Source organism: Micropterus dolomieu, linkage group LG12 (genome assembly GCF_021292245.1).
Source record: "Micropterus dolomieu isolate WLL.071019.BEF.003 ecotype Adirondacks linkage group LG12, ASM2129224v1, whole genome shotgun sequence".
Classification (NCBI taxonomy): Eukaryota; Metazoa; Chordata; class Actinopteri; order Centrarchiformes; family Centrarchidae; genus Micropterus; species Micropterus dolomieu.
In genome coordinates, this window is record NC_060161.1 from 37,500,371 (window position 1) to 37,516,015 (window position 15,645).

Sequence of the window (15,645 nt, forward strand, 5' to 3'; positions counted from 1 at the left end):
AATTTCTCAGCATCATAAAGAAGGATACGTGATCGACAACAAGTAATGCGGAACGTTGCTTGTGTGTCTGAGTCTGTTTGAGAGTAAACTAAAACTTTCATTATGGAGGGGGGATACGAGCGCCAAGTTGGACTGATGTGTGATTTTTCTGAAATCAGTTAGTGTGACAAGTCCAACAGAGATGGTAAATATGGCAACAAAAATAAGATAAAAAAAAAAATTGTTGGACCAAGGGCAGCTACATGTGCCAAACAGTGACAGGTACAGTGTGTGGTAGGCAATCATAATAGCTCATTGACCTGGTCTGGTTCAGTGCAGTGATGACTTGCTAATAAAAACAGAGGAGGCAGGTGTCATCCTAAAGTTTCTTGAAGGTCTTCATTACCACAAGAACACTATTAGTGTTAAAATAAAAAATATTTGTGGCATTATTATTGTATATGAACAGTGTAAAACAGGTTATGAATGAATGGAAAATAAAGATGCTTTGCTAAATAACTTTGTTTATTATTATTGATGCACTCGCATACCAAAATCTATTTAAGTGAAAATATTTTAAATGCTTATCAAGGTAAATATCAACATGCGATTAATTTCGATTAATTTATTGCAAAACATGTAATTACAAAACTTGTCATTATTTGGATTAAAAAACAGCTCCTTGCACAAAGGGAAATAAATACAGAAATAAATGCTCAATAAAAAAAATCTGATTAAATTTACAAAAAATAAAGTACATAAATAAATGTAGGCAGTAATTAAATTATACAATAAGACATAAATGTATATATCTTTTAATTAGCTTCTTTGTTTATTCACCTTTGTAATAATTATCTTATTTATTATTTGTTATCTTCAACTTTATTAATTACTACTTTTTAAATGTATTTATGTGTGTGGTGTATTGTTTTATTCTTTCTTTGCATTTTCTACACTATTTCTTCAATAGTATTTATTTCTTTCTCCCCTTTTTACATTTCTGTATGCATTTCTGCCTCATTATGCAAATGAGGAGTGGCTGTGTCTCACGGGCTCAACACCTAATATCACTGTGTAACTACAGGATAACAAGTGGAGAACATTCAAGATTTTTACAATTGTCTGCAAAACTTATTCATCTTGTGTGATGTGTGTAAAGAGTGAAAATGAATAGAAACCATCTCTAGTGTGGGAACAAGGCCAGATGTGTGCATGTTGAGTTGACCTCTGCCGTCTGACTGATGACTGACAGGATGTTGACCCCTAGAGATACAGTCCCTCCCAGTGGTGGTCTAGTTTTTTGTGGTGAGTATACTGTGACTTTTCCCACCCCGCCCCATTCCTGTCCCCAAGCGACACATCGTCCCATAACCACCACTACACTCACCAATACTTACAGTATGCATGTACATTTAATAGAGAACATTCTGAAGGACTACTTAGGCTTTGTGTTATCAACAACGCAAATACTTTTACAGCCAGTGACAGTTACAGGTGGTCCAAGGGTGTCACTTTGTGTGGTGGGGACTTTTAAGGGCTCAGATTAGAGTTGTGACAAAAAAACACTTAGCATCTGAGACGTGACGATGCAGAATACTGGGATCACAAGAACAAGACTAGAAGATAATAAGATAGATAATTTAGTCATAATAGGACTGGGGGTCCTCCCTCAGAAGATTTTGAGCATCAATCACTTGATTTCCGAATGAAATATAATGCAGTAATCAGTAAATTGTTTTCTTTAGCTTAAGTATTTTTGGGGGGCAAGGCAGATATGTTTACATTTACATTGCATGTTTTCTTATTGTGCCAGTTATAACTTTCTCATAGCACTTACATTTGTTATTTAACTTTTCTTGTTGCAAGCTATTTTTCAGAACATTTTTAACAAATGCTTTCAAAAAGTGGAGGGGACAACATATCCCCAGCATAAATGATACCTATGACAAGCACTCATAGACAGATGAAGAAAGCATGTCTATGCAGGTGGGGAGATAGACTGACTTTTTATGGTTTAGTGTCAATCACCATCTAACTCAGCCAGTTAAGAGCTACATTTAGCCTTAGATGTTTCCGTGGAGCACAGTTTTTTTTATCAGCTGGTAATATTCAGTGCACATTTTAGAGTGTAGGTTTCAACTATTATTAACTATAATGGAAAGCTGAGGCTCAGTAGCAGAAATAACAATGAACTTGTGAGCAGTTCTATGGTCAAAACTCATTCATTATAGAACATTATTAACAGTGAGGACACAAAAAGTGGTCCACATCATCTCAAGCACACTTAGCATATCTTAGCACATCAGGTTATGCACTGTATGGGCTAAAATGCATGAGCATCCACTACTTCTACTACTGTACAAACACACACACAGTATCGCATTCATTGATCCACCACACTAACGTTGTAGAGGCAATTTACAATCCCCTGCTGTTACAGTTCCGTTAATGATGACGTATATGCTACTTTGACTCACCAGGTAACGTTAGCATCAGCCTCATCTGGCTCGTTTTCAGTAGTTTCTGTAACATTAAAGTTAGTAAGTGTTATCAGGCCGAAGAATCAGCTGCAGGCTCACGAAAGCAGTAACAGAGAATAGTTACGGTAAATCTCAGATTCACAATGCAATATATAAAATCATTTTCACAATATTGCCTACACACACACGCCTGTCTATAGATTTGTCTCACTCTTACCCCTGCTTTGGCTAACCTCGTCCTTTCTCCCAATACTGTTTCCTTCCCAGATTATTTCCCACACTTTTTTGTACCTGGTATCTTGTTTCCTCTACCTGCAGCTCTCGGTGTGCAGCAGTCTCCGTCTCCCTCTTATTTTCTCATAGCAGTCAGCCTTGACAGCAGCTACAGCAGGTCAGTCATAGTGAGCCAGTCCCAAATACTGTCAGCAATCTTTACATCTTGTCATGGTCACATATGTTTCATCAGCTAATATATCTCCTATGTTATAATATTTCTAGTCACAGATCACCTCCAGTAGTATCAGCAGAAACCAAAGCAGCAGCAGCAACTGTTCCCTGTAAGTTATGTCAGCCCACCGTGTTTTAAAGCTAGATCTGGGTATTTCCTGTGTTTCTTTTTGAAACTGTGTCACAGCATTTGTTGACTTATCGATACAGAAGCATGTGTATATGCATATAATCAAGGAATACATAACAGCCCTATTTAAATCCTTGTTCCATGTGGCCCTTTTATACTTTGAGCGCCTGCCCTTCCAAAGGTCTCTGCACAGCCCTGGTCTCGCTCAAGCCGTAAGACTGAATCCCGACCTGGAGGGCATCAGAGTAAAAGGTATAGAATAAAAAATATGTCTTTATGGGGACGACGTCTTGGTCAGTCTAAAGAAAGCAGAGTCAGGAATACCAAGATTAATGGATTTCCTGCAGATGTATGGACCCCTGTCCATTAAGGGTGTAGCCTACCCTTATATCTAGACAGACAGGCCTCCCTGTCCCTGGAACTTGGCAACAGAATTATGACAATAAAGAAAAACATTTTACCCAGATTACTTTTTTTAAATTTGTTTCAGTCCTTACCCATTTGTGTCCCTGATAGTCAATACAGAGAATGGGATAAGACGATATACCGTTTTATCTGGAACGGCAAAGCTCCCAGGGTGAGATATAAAACTTTAAAGCTGCCAATGTGCAGTGGGGGGATGTGCTTGCCAAGACTCAAAGATTACTATTTAGCAGCAAAAATAAGACCACTCTTGCTCTGCTGCAATAACACATTATGTCTACCAGTCAAAAACCAGGATTTCATAGACTTGAAAACCATCTCAGATAGATACGGCCTTGCTCAGACGGATTTCTATAGGTAGCCTACCTCCTACTCCGGCACTACTTTAATGAGAACATTAAAGGACCATCAATTATTACCAAAATGTCTATGAAAGCCTATAATACCAAAACTGTCAAGAACTACACTGAAGGCCACTCGAAAATGCGCAGTTTCACTGTTATGGGAGGGTGAGGGAAGCAGTCAGTATCTGGTGTGACCACCAGCTGATTAGCGACAACCAGCTGCAGCTGCGATAATGATGTCACGGCATACACCTGGAGAGAGAGAGAGAGCGAGAGAGAGAAAGAGGGAGAGAACACCTGGACCACAAACGCTACCCAACACAGGACCTGACAGGACGTAACAATGTCAAATAGCTTGTGCTGTGCTGTTTGGCAGTGAGCGATCACCAGCAGCGTTACGCTTATATTATTATTATTATTATTATTATAGACCTTAATTGAAGTCATCATCATCACTGACACTACGGCATGGCACACACATATCGTCACTTTTTGTTGAAAAGTGGTGGGGACATTTAAAGGCTCAGATTAGGGGTGTGATGAAAACACTTTGCCTACGAGACGTGACGACGCAGAATATTGGGGTCACCAGAACAAGACAAGGAGATACTGTTTTAGATGAAAAATCACTGATGAAATATTAGACAGGTAATCAAAAAAGAGCATTAAACACTTCATTTCCTGCATTCTGGAGACATTTTCTAATAAATGTCTTTATTTATAGAAAGGGAAACAAACTTCAGGCTAAAGTAGCACATATGTAAACAATAGCTGACTACTCACCAACTCGGCCTTTGAGCCACCAACCACTTCATGGCCGTTTATCTCTACAACTCCACTGGCTATACATGTTTGCACTTATGCAAAATGTTGATCCCTTATCAAGTGTTCCTGCCCTTGTGATCGTTGCCTCTGTTGTGTTTTCTGTCCTTTCTGCACCACTCAGCTGTCCAGTTGCCGCCCGTGGGACTAGTTTTACAAATAGCTAGTAGGTCTAGTTAAAACAAGATCTTCTACACCTTTCTCTGACTTACTGCATCTTTAAACTCTTCACACTAAATAAATACTATCTCAAAGCATATAGCATGGCTAAAGTAGCACATATGTAAACAATAGCTGACTACTCACCAGCCCACAGCAAAAGGAGAACACCTGTCATGCATCTCTTTCAATGAAATTTAAATCTGTCCTGTTGGCCTCTGAGCCACCAACCACTTCATTTATCTCTACAACTCCATTAGCTATACATGTCTGCACTTATGCAAAACGTTGATCCCTTATCAAGTGTTCCTGCCCTTGTGATCGTTGACTCTGTTTTCTGTCTTTGGTGCTCAGAGAAGCCTATTTTAAATGTTAATTGTCCAATGAATATTTAAACTTGTTTTTAAATATTCATTGGACAGTTAACATTTAAAATAGATTTTGATAACTTTATGTCAGTAACAGTCAGATATTTGCCTCATGGTGTGATAGTAGCCTGTATCTATACATGAAACTGACACACAAAGGCTCCTGTCCCTTCAGTGTCTGTATCCAAATGTTTATTTAAATCCCACTATCTCACTGTAACTTTACACAAGGATCTTTGTGTTCACTGACATTTTAAAATCATCTAACACAACTAGACATGTATAGCCAGTGGTGTTGTAGAGATAAATGAAGTGGTTGGTGGCTCAAAGGCCAACAGGACAGATTTAAAAAGGCACCGCTGTTGCACCAGGAGGACAGTCATTGAAAGAGATGGATGGCATGACAGGTGTTCTCCTTTTGCTGTGGGCTGGTGAGTAGTCAGCTATTGTTTACATATGTGCTACTTTGCTTTGCTATATGCTTTGAGATAGTATTTATTTAGTGTGAAGAGTTTAAAGATCTTTGTAAAGACAGCTGTGTAAAGAGTTTCAAAAAAGGAAATTGTGAAAACTGTGATACCGGACTTCCAAAGGAAAGCTCACAGAGCTTTTAGCACATTTTACAGAGACTAAGTCACCTGGTGGAAAACTTCCTCTTTCAGGTGTCACAGCGAGCACAGCGGTGGATCTGCAGAAAAGAATCTTTAATGGTCACGAATGTGACAAAAAGGAGCGTCTGTACCATGTGAAACTAACTGATGAGAATAATAACTTAAAATGCGGTGGCTCTCTGATCAGTTCCCAGTGGATTCTCACTGCGGCTCACTGCTGGACGGATGAGTAAGTGACAGTTTTACTTAAAACTGAATAACAATATATCGATCACTCATAAACTCATTCACAATATGACAGCCCTGAAGCATGATGGTCAGTACATATTCTCGAAATGAAGATAGCATTGCTTATCTTCATGTTCAGTAATTACTGACCTAAAATACTGAGAAAAAAAGTATTTCCAGGTACTTATCCATAGTCAGTGTATTAGCCAGACAGCTGTCAGCACACCCCCAGCTTGAAGAAGCAGACAGGAGTCCTGGATCAGAAGCTAAGCAATGCAATACTGTGGATGGGGACAGAAGCAAAATATATTTTAATCCCCCCAAAAATACCAACCTTAAAAACTTTTCATTAACTAATTCAGCTGACGCTTTTATCCAAAGCAACTCACAAGTGTTATGTTCTGTATGTCAGAGGTCACCCGCCTCTGGAGCAACTGGGGGTTATTGTGCTCAGGGACACAGGATGTTTCGCGGTGGGAAGTTAAACCCGGTTTCTCATACCAAAGGGACGGGTCTTATCCACTGCTCCGTCAATACTACTTTACATCACAAGTGTGTGCTAGTACACTATATTTAGAACATTTTCATTGCTTTACTTTGTCGTCACACAGTCCTTTCTTTTGGCACTTGAATCTGTTATCTAGACTCCAGGTAAAACTGACTATGGATAAGCACCTTTTACAACCATACTTCAAAAAATCAAAACTAACCCTTTAACATCTACTTATTTGTAGGCCCAGGCAAGCAGTTTTAGGTGTGCATCCAGGTCCAGGAAGAACAATGAACGTCATAAAACATCACCAGTTTAAGAAACATGACATCATGCTGCTGCAGCTATCTGAAAAAGTTACTGACATTGAACCTGTAAAACTTCCTAACTGTTCCCAAGCTCCCGAACTGTGAGTTGGGATCTTTCCCCTTTAATGAGTCTGAGTTCAAGAGACTTTTTTAAATGTGAAATTGCTTGTGGTAAAAGTAGTTTCTGTTTTTTTTTTTATTCTATCACCGCTCTCATGTATTGTATCAGACGGGAGCTGGTTCAGATTGCAGGTCATGGAGCAACAACTGCACAATCTGATGGTACAAAAGAAAGTGAGTGGAATCTTTTTTACTATTATCACAGTCAGTTTTCTTATTTTTGCTTATATACACTTTCTTTTCAAGCTCAACATAAGCCAGTTGAGACATCATTTAATAAAGCAGGCTAATAGCTGAAAGTTGCTGTAAGACTCTTAAAGATGTTTGGATGCAGTTTTATAAAAGTACAAATAATCAGATTCCTTTGGTAAATGACAGCAGTGTGTTCAGTTGTTGGTAGAATGATGCTCTGCGTAAAAGTTAAGCAGATGTGTTATACAAAAAGAACACTTTCTCTTCTCATCTAGGATCCGAATCAAGTTCTCTCAAATGTGCCAACATTAACGTTGTGAAATGTCCGTGGGTTGTAGACGAAGACATAAAACCACCACTTGACCACAAGTTCTGTGGCAAAACTATTGATTCCAGTCCTATTGCAGTGGATGCATGTCCAGTGAGTTGGCATGGCTTCTCACTTTATTTCTCATTAGATGTGTTTCAACTTTATATATAAATACGTTTATAAATAAATAATACAAATGTCTGTAACAAACAATGTATAAATCTGTCTCACAGGGTGACTCTGGTGGAGGAGTGGTGTACAAGGAAATGATTTATGGAGTCCATTCTTCCTCTGGTGTAATAGCCTGTGCTCAAGAAGCTAGATTCATGGACGTCTGTAAATACAAGGACTGGATCAAAAAGACTGCTGGGATTAATTCAAACAAGCTAAAGGCATGTCTGGGGTGTGGTTAACTGTTAAATGTCCTGTCATATCTGGGTTTCTCTAATATTCAACTATCACCTGAACAGCCCTTTGAGACAATAAATGAAATTCTACATCACAACTAGTCTCAATGTCTGAGTCACAAATGTTCGTGTACAGATTCTTGCTGTTACTCCTTTGTTATGATGAAAAGAAAACCAGATTTCTACAATTGTATATTTACCTTTATGTAAATTTAATGGATCTTGCCACACTAAAGTCATTGTATGTAGGAAATATAATCATTGTCTGCACTTCTTTTGACTATATTGTTAATAAAAGGGGTAGCAGACTGGTAATTTGGCATACCGGGCAAAAGCCTGTTGGGCCGACGCACCTATGGGGCCGGTTTAACGTAAATTATTTATTTATATAACTTTAAAAAATGAGCCAAAGTACCCAGAAAGCACGGTCAGCGGCCTGTTGGTTCATTTTCCATACTGACACTGGGCTGGCCCAATCACATCTCTTACTAGCCCCCAATCCCTCCACCTGTGGCCTCTGTTCTTCTGTTGCAGGCCAACAAAAAATGCCAAATGTGCCAAAATAACCAATATGTTTGCTACCGGGGCTTTCTATAAATAAAGACATTTCCACCATTAATTGGTGCAGAAAATCTTTTTTGATTACCTATCGAATATTTAAGTATTTTTCATCTAAAAAAGTATCTCCTTGTCTTGTTCTGGTGACCCCAATATTGTGCATCGCCACGTCTCGTAGGCAAAGTGTTTTGTCACACCCCTAATCTGAGCCTTTAAATGTCCCCACCATGTGTGTGCCATGCCGTAGTGTCAGTGATGATGATGACTTCAATTAAGGTCTATAATAATAATATAAGCGTAACATCATAAAGTGAGACTGTCACCTGCTGCTGGAGATCGCTCACTGCCAAACAGCACAGCACAAGCTATTTGACATTGTTACGTCCTGTCAGGTCCTGTGTTGGGTAGCGTTTGTGGTCCAGGTGTTCTCTCCCTCTCTCTCTCCAGGTGTATGCCGTGATGTCATTATTGCAGCTGAAGCTGGTTGTGGCTAATCAGCTGGTGGTATAAGGAGCAGAAAAGCGCAGGTGATATGGTCTCAGTCCCGGTTGGACTCCGGTGAGCCAGACCAATCAGTAATGGACTGTTTTGTTTGGAGGGTAGGGGGTATTTCAGGTGGGCTCTTGCCACAGACGCTTGATAGTTGTGTAGGCTACTAATCTTGTCTTTTTATTATTTCACAGATGCCCCTCTGTGTTATAATTATTATTATTATTTGGCTACAGGCTGTTTTATCCCCTAACAACCTCAACCTGTGTCACCTGCTTGACTTTCCACCCCTGGATGCCACCGGGACGTAACAGACATTGTTTATGTAGCATAGTTCCTAAATGGAGTCTCAACTTTGGCTACCTGTCCTAATGGCTGGACATTATTTTGTAAGCATTGTGTTGGCTAATCCCACTCTGCTGTGAAAATTACTTGAGTATGAGTTGTTTACTCCATGGCCACCTCTGATCACCAGGGACTAAATGAGTACACTTACTTTACTTACTTACTACTCAGCTTTATAGTGGTTTGGGGGAATATTATAGTATATTTAAGAGGACTGCACTGATGGTGGATTGGAGAGGAGCGTCAGACTGATTGTTGTTGTCTCCCTCGACCAAAAATGCCAGGGCCAGCCAGTCCAGCCCTGTCTCAAATCCACCCAGCTCCGGTTCAGTGGTGTCTTCTGCCAGTCTGATTAGGGAGTTGGAGGTGTGGATGGTTGTGCAGAGCGTAGTGCTCAGTACGCTGCCCTGTGGGGTGCCTGTGTTTATTAGGGGGAGGAGGTGTGCTTCCCTATTCTGACTTACCAACACGTTCTCACTCCCGACTCGTCAAATATTCACACTTGGTCAAGGGCTTTTTACGTCCTTTTTAGACATTTAGGGCTCTGCGGTCAAGTTAGCTTAGCAACAACAAATATGCAACCTCCGGTCAGACTGTCAAAATAAACCACTAGCGTTTAGAAACATCGCAATTATGAAACAGCACATTATTGAAGTTGTGAAACGTAGCAGTTTGGTTAAGTTTAGGCACAAAAAGTACTTGGTCAAGGTCTATTTATTAATCTATGTAATTACATCTTAGTCTGTTTTACTAATAATTATCCAGTTTTTTTTTATTTCTATAATCTTAAATTTAGTATTTGATGTATTTTAATCATTTTATCATTATTTTATATCTTTATTTTACTTTCCTTTAATACCTTACTTTGCCTCTAGTGTTGCAAATTTGAATTGCTGCCCCTGTATTCCTGCTCGACACCCTCTGCTACAATCATTGTTACTAGTCCTATTGTTATTATGGTCATTACCATTACTATAAATATCTGTACCATTATTCTTTCAGTCTGTACCAACATTAACGTTTCTCCTTTCACTGTCTGTACCTCTGTGTGTATATTGTGTAGGCTGCCTCCCTCCCTCTCTCTCTCACCCCCAACCGGTCGAGGCAGATGGCCGCCGACCCTGAGCCATGGTTCTGCTCCAGGAAGATTTTCCTTGCCTCTGTCGTCAAGTGCTGCTCTTGATGGGAATTGTTGGGTTTCTGTAAATAATATCAGAGTACGGTCTAGACCTGCTCTTTGATGAAAAGCGTTATGAGATAACTGTTGTTACAAATTGGTGCTATTTAAATAAAATTGAATTTAAAAGATATATCAATGTCAGCTAAATATTTCATCGGCACTCCGAGTGCAGAGGTGAGGGTCGGACTGTATGTCACCGACACCCATGGTCAGTTACGGAGAACCGCAGCTATTGAACTTCAAGCATAAAGCCAGGATAATGTCAGAAGGCAGATTCAGATGTTCTGACGATTTATGCTACAGATTCCTCATATTAGACTGTGCATTTATCACTATTTAGTGTTCGGGTTTAGTTTTTGTGTGTAAAATCGCTGCAGTGAACATGAGCGCACATAGACACCACGGTGGCTTATATTTTCAGTTTTCACTATATTCAATTTTAAGTTTATTGATACAATTATTCAAGTTCAACAATACCAATTGTGTTTTCTAACATAAAAAAAACCCGTTTTGCAATGTTGCAATTATTCACGTTCAGACATTCAGATTCTGCTGACACAAAGATAAACCCATATGGACCCAGCTTGGGACAGACCAACCTGATGGAACAGCACCATCTTGGTACAAATACAAGCGTCCAGGCTGCAGTGACCAGTGATATTAATTAACAGAAACTAGCATTTACTGTCCACGGATATTCTGTGCTATCAAAAGCTAATGGCACTTTTTGGTCACATGGTTACGGAAGCGCATTGCATTCACCAAAGAAAAAAAAATAGACACCTTATCTCATAATTATGAGAAAAGATGTCATAATGATTACTAGATAATGGTAAAGATGGAAATAGCCTTTATTCACAGATTCGAGCTTCCGGGATCAATAACTCGTAAGCAAAATGTGTTTAAAACACAAACAACTTTATTATCGTAGTTAAGTAGACAACAAGCTACAAGTACATTTTCACATAAATGAGTCTTCCTAGGAGTGGCACAAATAACATTGGTCTCTACGTGCAGCCGGCTGTGAGACGAGTGCGCAGGGACCGTCTACAAAGTGCAACACCAAAAACACATTCTGCAGAGATATTCAATAACTTCAGACTTACACATTAATGATATACTGCTAGTTATACTACAACACTTAGTTTAGGGGGAAAAAAGACTTTTGCATACCAAATATTGGGTAGACAAGCTCAGGATATAACACAGCTATCAGGTAAAGAGGCATTGATTTTTCCTGGACGATTACAATTTTCCAAGACCTATATCTGACAGCATACACAAGCATTTTTTCCTTTGTTGGAAAATTAACTTATTAGGATCCCCATCAGCATCGGCTTTTCTGATCAACTGCATATTCAAAAAAATATATATAAAGGAAAATGAACAGCAGTATCACAGGGCTCAATCTTTCCCACAGACTGACTGGGGTGAGAGTATATTTGTAATATTTAAATGAAATGAAATGAAATTTATATGAAAGAATACGTTACCCTATTTCTATTAACCAGGTATTATCCCATTTTAACTACATTTAATTTTCCACCTTACTTCAGTCTTTACTTACCTAAACCTCTCTGTCTGCTCAGTTTACTTTATTTCAGTTTGTAAAGACAACTCGCATTTTGAATTTCTTCAGCTGCAATTCTGTTTCCACAGTAGCAGGTGAGCCACATGAGGAGGAGGCTTGTTGTTAGTTACCAATCAAGACCCACATATGTAAGTCTTCTAACATCATACAAGATGGCGTCTCTTTCTGTGTGTTTCTCTGCAGGTGGAAATTGTTGTGTCTTGTGAAGTTTTTAAGAACTTTCACACCTTCGTCGTGTTTTAACATGCGTTCGGCTCTGAAACGTTCAAAGTGAAGCAGCATGAATCCGTTTGTGAACTATAAGGGAACCATTCCGGGCATAAGTTTTCCCACAGTGTTCACACCAGTACGGTTTCTGTCCAGTGTGAACATGACGGTGGGCATTTAGATGGCTTGATGAAGTGAAAGCTTTCCCACATAGGTCGCAGCTGTACGGTTTCTCTCCACTGTGAACACGCCGATGGATTTCTAGGTGACCTGATGTAGTGAAAGTTCTCTCACATAGGTCACAGCTGTACGGTTTCACTCCAGTGTGAATACGCCAGTGGATTTTTAGGTCACCTGGCGTAGTGAAAGCTTTCCCACACTGGTCACAACTGTACGGTTTCTCTCCAGTGTGAACACGATGGTGGATCTTTAGATAGCTTGATGTAGCAAAAGCTTTCCCACATTGGTCACAGCGGTACTGTTTCTCTCCAGTGTGAACATGTCGGAGGTGTGTTGTAAGGCTACCAGATGTAGCGAAAGCTTTCCCACATTGGTCACAGCTGTACGGTTTCTCTCCAGTGTGAACACGTCTGTGGATTTCTAGGTGAAATGATTGAGCAAAAGCTTTCCCACATTGTTCACAGCTGTACGGTTTCTCTCCAGTGTGAACACGCCAGTGGGTTGTTAGTCCACCTGATCTAGTGAAAGTTTTCCCACACTGGTCACAGCGGTACGGTTTCTCTCCAGCGTGAACACGTCTGTGGATTTCTAGGTGAAATGATTGAGCAAAAGCTTTCCCACATTGTTCACAGCTGTACGGTTTCTCTCCAGTGTGAACACGCCAGTGGGTTGTTAGTCCACCTGATCTAGTGAAAGTTTTCCCACACTGGTCACAGCGGTACGGTTTCTCTCCAGCGTGAACACGTCTGTGGATTTCTAGGTGAAATGATTGAGCAAAAGCTTTCCCACATTGTTCACAGCTGTACGGTTTCTCTCCAGTGTGAACACGCCAGTGGGTTGTTAGTCCACCTGATCTAGTGAAAGTTTTCCCACACTGGTCACAGCGGTACGGTTTCTCTCCAGCGTGAACACGTCTGTGGATTTCTAGGTGAAATGATTGAGCAAAAGCTTTCCCACATTGTTCACAGCTGTACGGTTTCTCTCCAGTGTGAACACGCCAGTGGGTTGTTAGTCCACCTGATCTAGTGAAAGTTTTCCCACACTGGTCACAGCGGTACGGTTTCTCTCCAGCGTGAACACGTCTGTGGATTTCTAGGTGAAATGATTGAGCAAAAGCTTTCCCACATTGTTCACAGCTGTACGGTTTCTCTCCAGTGTGAACACGCCAGTGGGTTGTTAGTCCACCTGATCTAGTGAAAGTTTTCCCACACTGGTCACAGCGGTACGGTTTCTCTCCAGCGTGAACACGTCTGTGGATTTCTAGGTGAAATGATTGAGCAAAAGCTTTCCCACATTGTTCACAGCTGTACGGTTTCTCTCCAGTGTGAACACGCCAGTGGGTTGTTAGTCCACCTGATCTAGTGAACGCTTTCCCACACTGGTCACAGCGGTACGGTTTCTCTCCAGTGTGAACTCTCTGATGAATCTTTAAAGATCCAGATGATGCGAAGTATTTGCCACAGTGCTGACAATGGTGACGTTTGAGTCCCTCTCCTCCTCTCTGTTTCTATATCAACAGACAGACATACAGAGAGAAAGACAGTGAGTGAGGTGCCATGGTGGAGCAAGCTATCTAGAACCATAAATGACATTTAGAGCAACAGAGGGGCAAATAAGAAGGTGTCTTTTCAGCCCTGTAGCCAGGCTGGCAGACGGCCCTATCTTGCACTCGGCCAGACTGTCAGCAAGTGTCTTTGTCAGATTCACACTGACGCATTGTTTAAAAACCAAATGCGCCAATTTTTGCACTGATGGGAGTGTTGGTCTTAAAATGAGGTATGGTCAGGGACGTTGTTGGCGCATTGCTATCTTGAGTCAGCAGAAGGAGACTGTGCCACTGACCAACAAAAACCTGGTCTGAAATTAGTGACGCAGCATTTTCCTGCTATTCAAAGCTGAGCCTGACTGATTTATTGGTGTGCCAATCTTATTGGATGACATGAGCTACTTGCAGATAAATCGGTATCAGTGTTAATAACAGAAACGGAGAGTTGTATCCCTCACTCATGTCATGAATGTTGCATAGTTTGTCCACCAGAGGGCGCTTTGCAACTCCCCTGTTAACAACCCTGTCATAAATGCACCACAAAACGAAATGATCAGCTGACTGGAGTCAGCATTCGTAACAAACAACCGAGTGTATCTGTGTGAGACAGTCAGTTTGTCATTTATCACGTGAAATCCATGAACTAAATAATAAAAATACGCCTCATCACTTCTCCTCTGAAAACATTAAATACTTTCTAACCCTCCCGTTTTTCATTTCCCTCACTCGTTTCCTCCCAGGTCACAGCAGTATGTTTAATGTTACAGTAGGCGAGTGTTAGGCTACGCTGTTGACAAACAGGATTGAAGATGTACTTTGTTAATAATGGGACTGCTCTAGCGGACGGTCCTATTATTTGTCCCTAGTTCTTCACTTCTAAATATTGTCTAACATCGCTTACAGCATCTGAACAATATTAATTTCAAAACACTATTTATCCCTGAGGGACAATTGAAGCCTGTACAAATAATTTAAATTGGTGATGATATAGTAACATTGTCATTATAGTCCAATTCAGCATTACTAATTGAAATGAGTACATTGTCAAACATACAGTGCAGAGGTAATTCATGTTACGTATATAGGTGTATTGTAATTAGAGCCCGACCGATATGGGATTTTTAAGTCCGATACTGATTTAGATAATTGAGGATTTTAAAATCCGAGGTAGAGCGGGTTGGCCGTTAATCGGAAGGTCGGCGGTTCAATCCCTGGCTCCCCCTGGTTTCGTGTCGAAGTGTCCTTGGGCAAGATACTGAACCCCGATTTGCCCCTGGCTGTTCCGCCAGTGTGTGAATGTTATTTAGATGTTAGTCGAAAAGACTAGAAAGGCGCTATACAAGTACGGAGCATTTACATTTAGAACAATGCAAGCTGTTTACTGAATAAAAATATAAGTCAGATTATCACTGGATTGAATCGGATATACACATATAAACAAATATATACACATACACACACACACACGCTAGTCATATAATTAGAATATCATCAAAAAGTTGATTTATTTCAGTCATTCCATTCAAAAAGTGAAACTTGTATAATGTATACATTCATTCCACACAGAAATGATATATTTCAAGTGTTCATTCCTTTTAATTTTGATGATTATAACTGACAACTAATGAAAACCTCAAAATCAGTATCTCAGAAAATTTGAATATTGTGAAAAGGTTCAATATTGAAGACACCTGGTGCCACACTCTAATCAGCTAATTAACTCAAAACACC

General features: G+C 40.1%; 3 protein-coding genes across 4 annotated transcripts in view; 1 reads left to right on the plus strand and 2 right to left on the minus strand.

Annotated features, from left to right (window-relative positions):
• LOC123980197 (zinc finger protein 239-like) overlaps positions 1 to 15,645 on the minus strand; it is a 387,571-nt gene that overhangs the window by 368,236 nt on the left and 3,690 nt on the right. The window lies entirely within an intron of this gene.
• Positions 5,511 to 6,894, plus strand: LOC123979980 (kallikrein-1-like). Its single transcript, XM_046064093.1, has 3 exons — positions 5,511 to 5,583; positions 5,815 to 5,992; positions 6,726 to 6,894. The coding sequence occupies exons 1-3, from the start codon at positions 5,544 to 5,546 to the stop codon at positions 6,892 to 6,894; spliced, it is 387 nt and encodes a 128-aa protein (XP_045920049.1). The 5' UTR covers positions 5,511 to 5,543.
• Positions 11,288 to 15,645, minus strand: part of LOC123980187 (zinc finger protein 665-like) — an 8,559-nt gene continuing 4,201 nt past the window's right edge. The window contains exon 3 of the mRNA XM_046064445.1: positions 11,288 to 13,875. Within this exon, the coding sequence (XP_045920401.1) occupies positions 12,247 to 13,875 (1,629 nt within the window). The 3' untranslated portion in view covers positions 11,288 to 12,246. The remainder of the gene's footprint in view (positions 13,876 to 15,645) is intronic.

Coding starts and splice junctions, on each gene's coding strand:
- LOC123979980 (XM_046064093.1), top strand. CDS start 5,544: ATGGATGGCATGACAGGTGTTCTCCTTTTGCTGTGGGCTG. Junction 5,584..5,814: donor TCTCCTTTTGCTGTGGGCTG/GTGAGTAGTCAG, acceptor TTCCTCTTTCAG/GTGTCACAGCGAGCACAGCG. Junction 5,993..6,725: donor GCTCACTGCTGGACGGATGA/GTAAGTGACAGT, acceptor ACTTATTTGTAG/GCCCAGGCAAGCAGTTTTAG.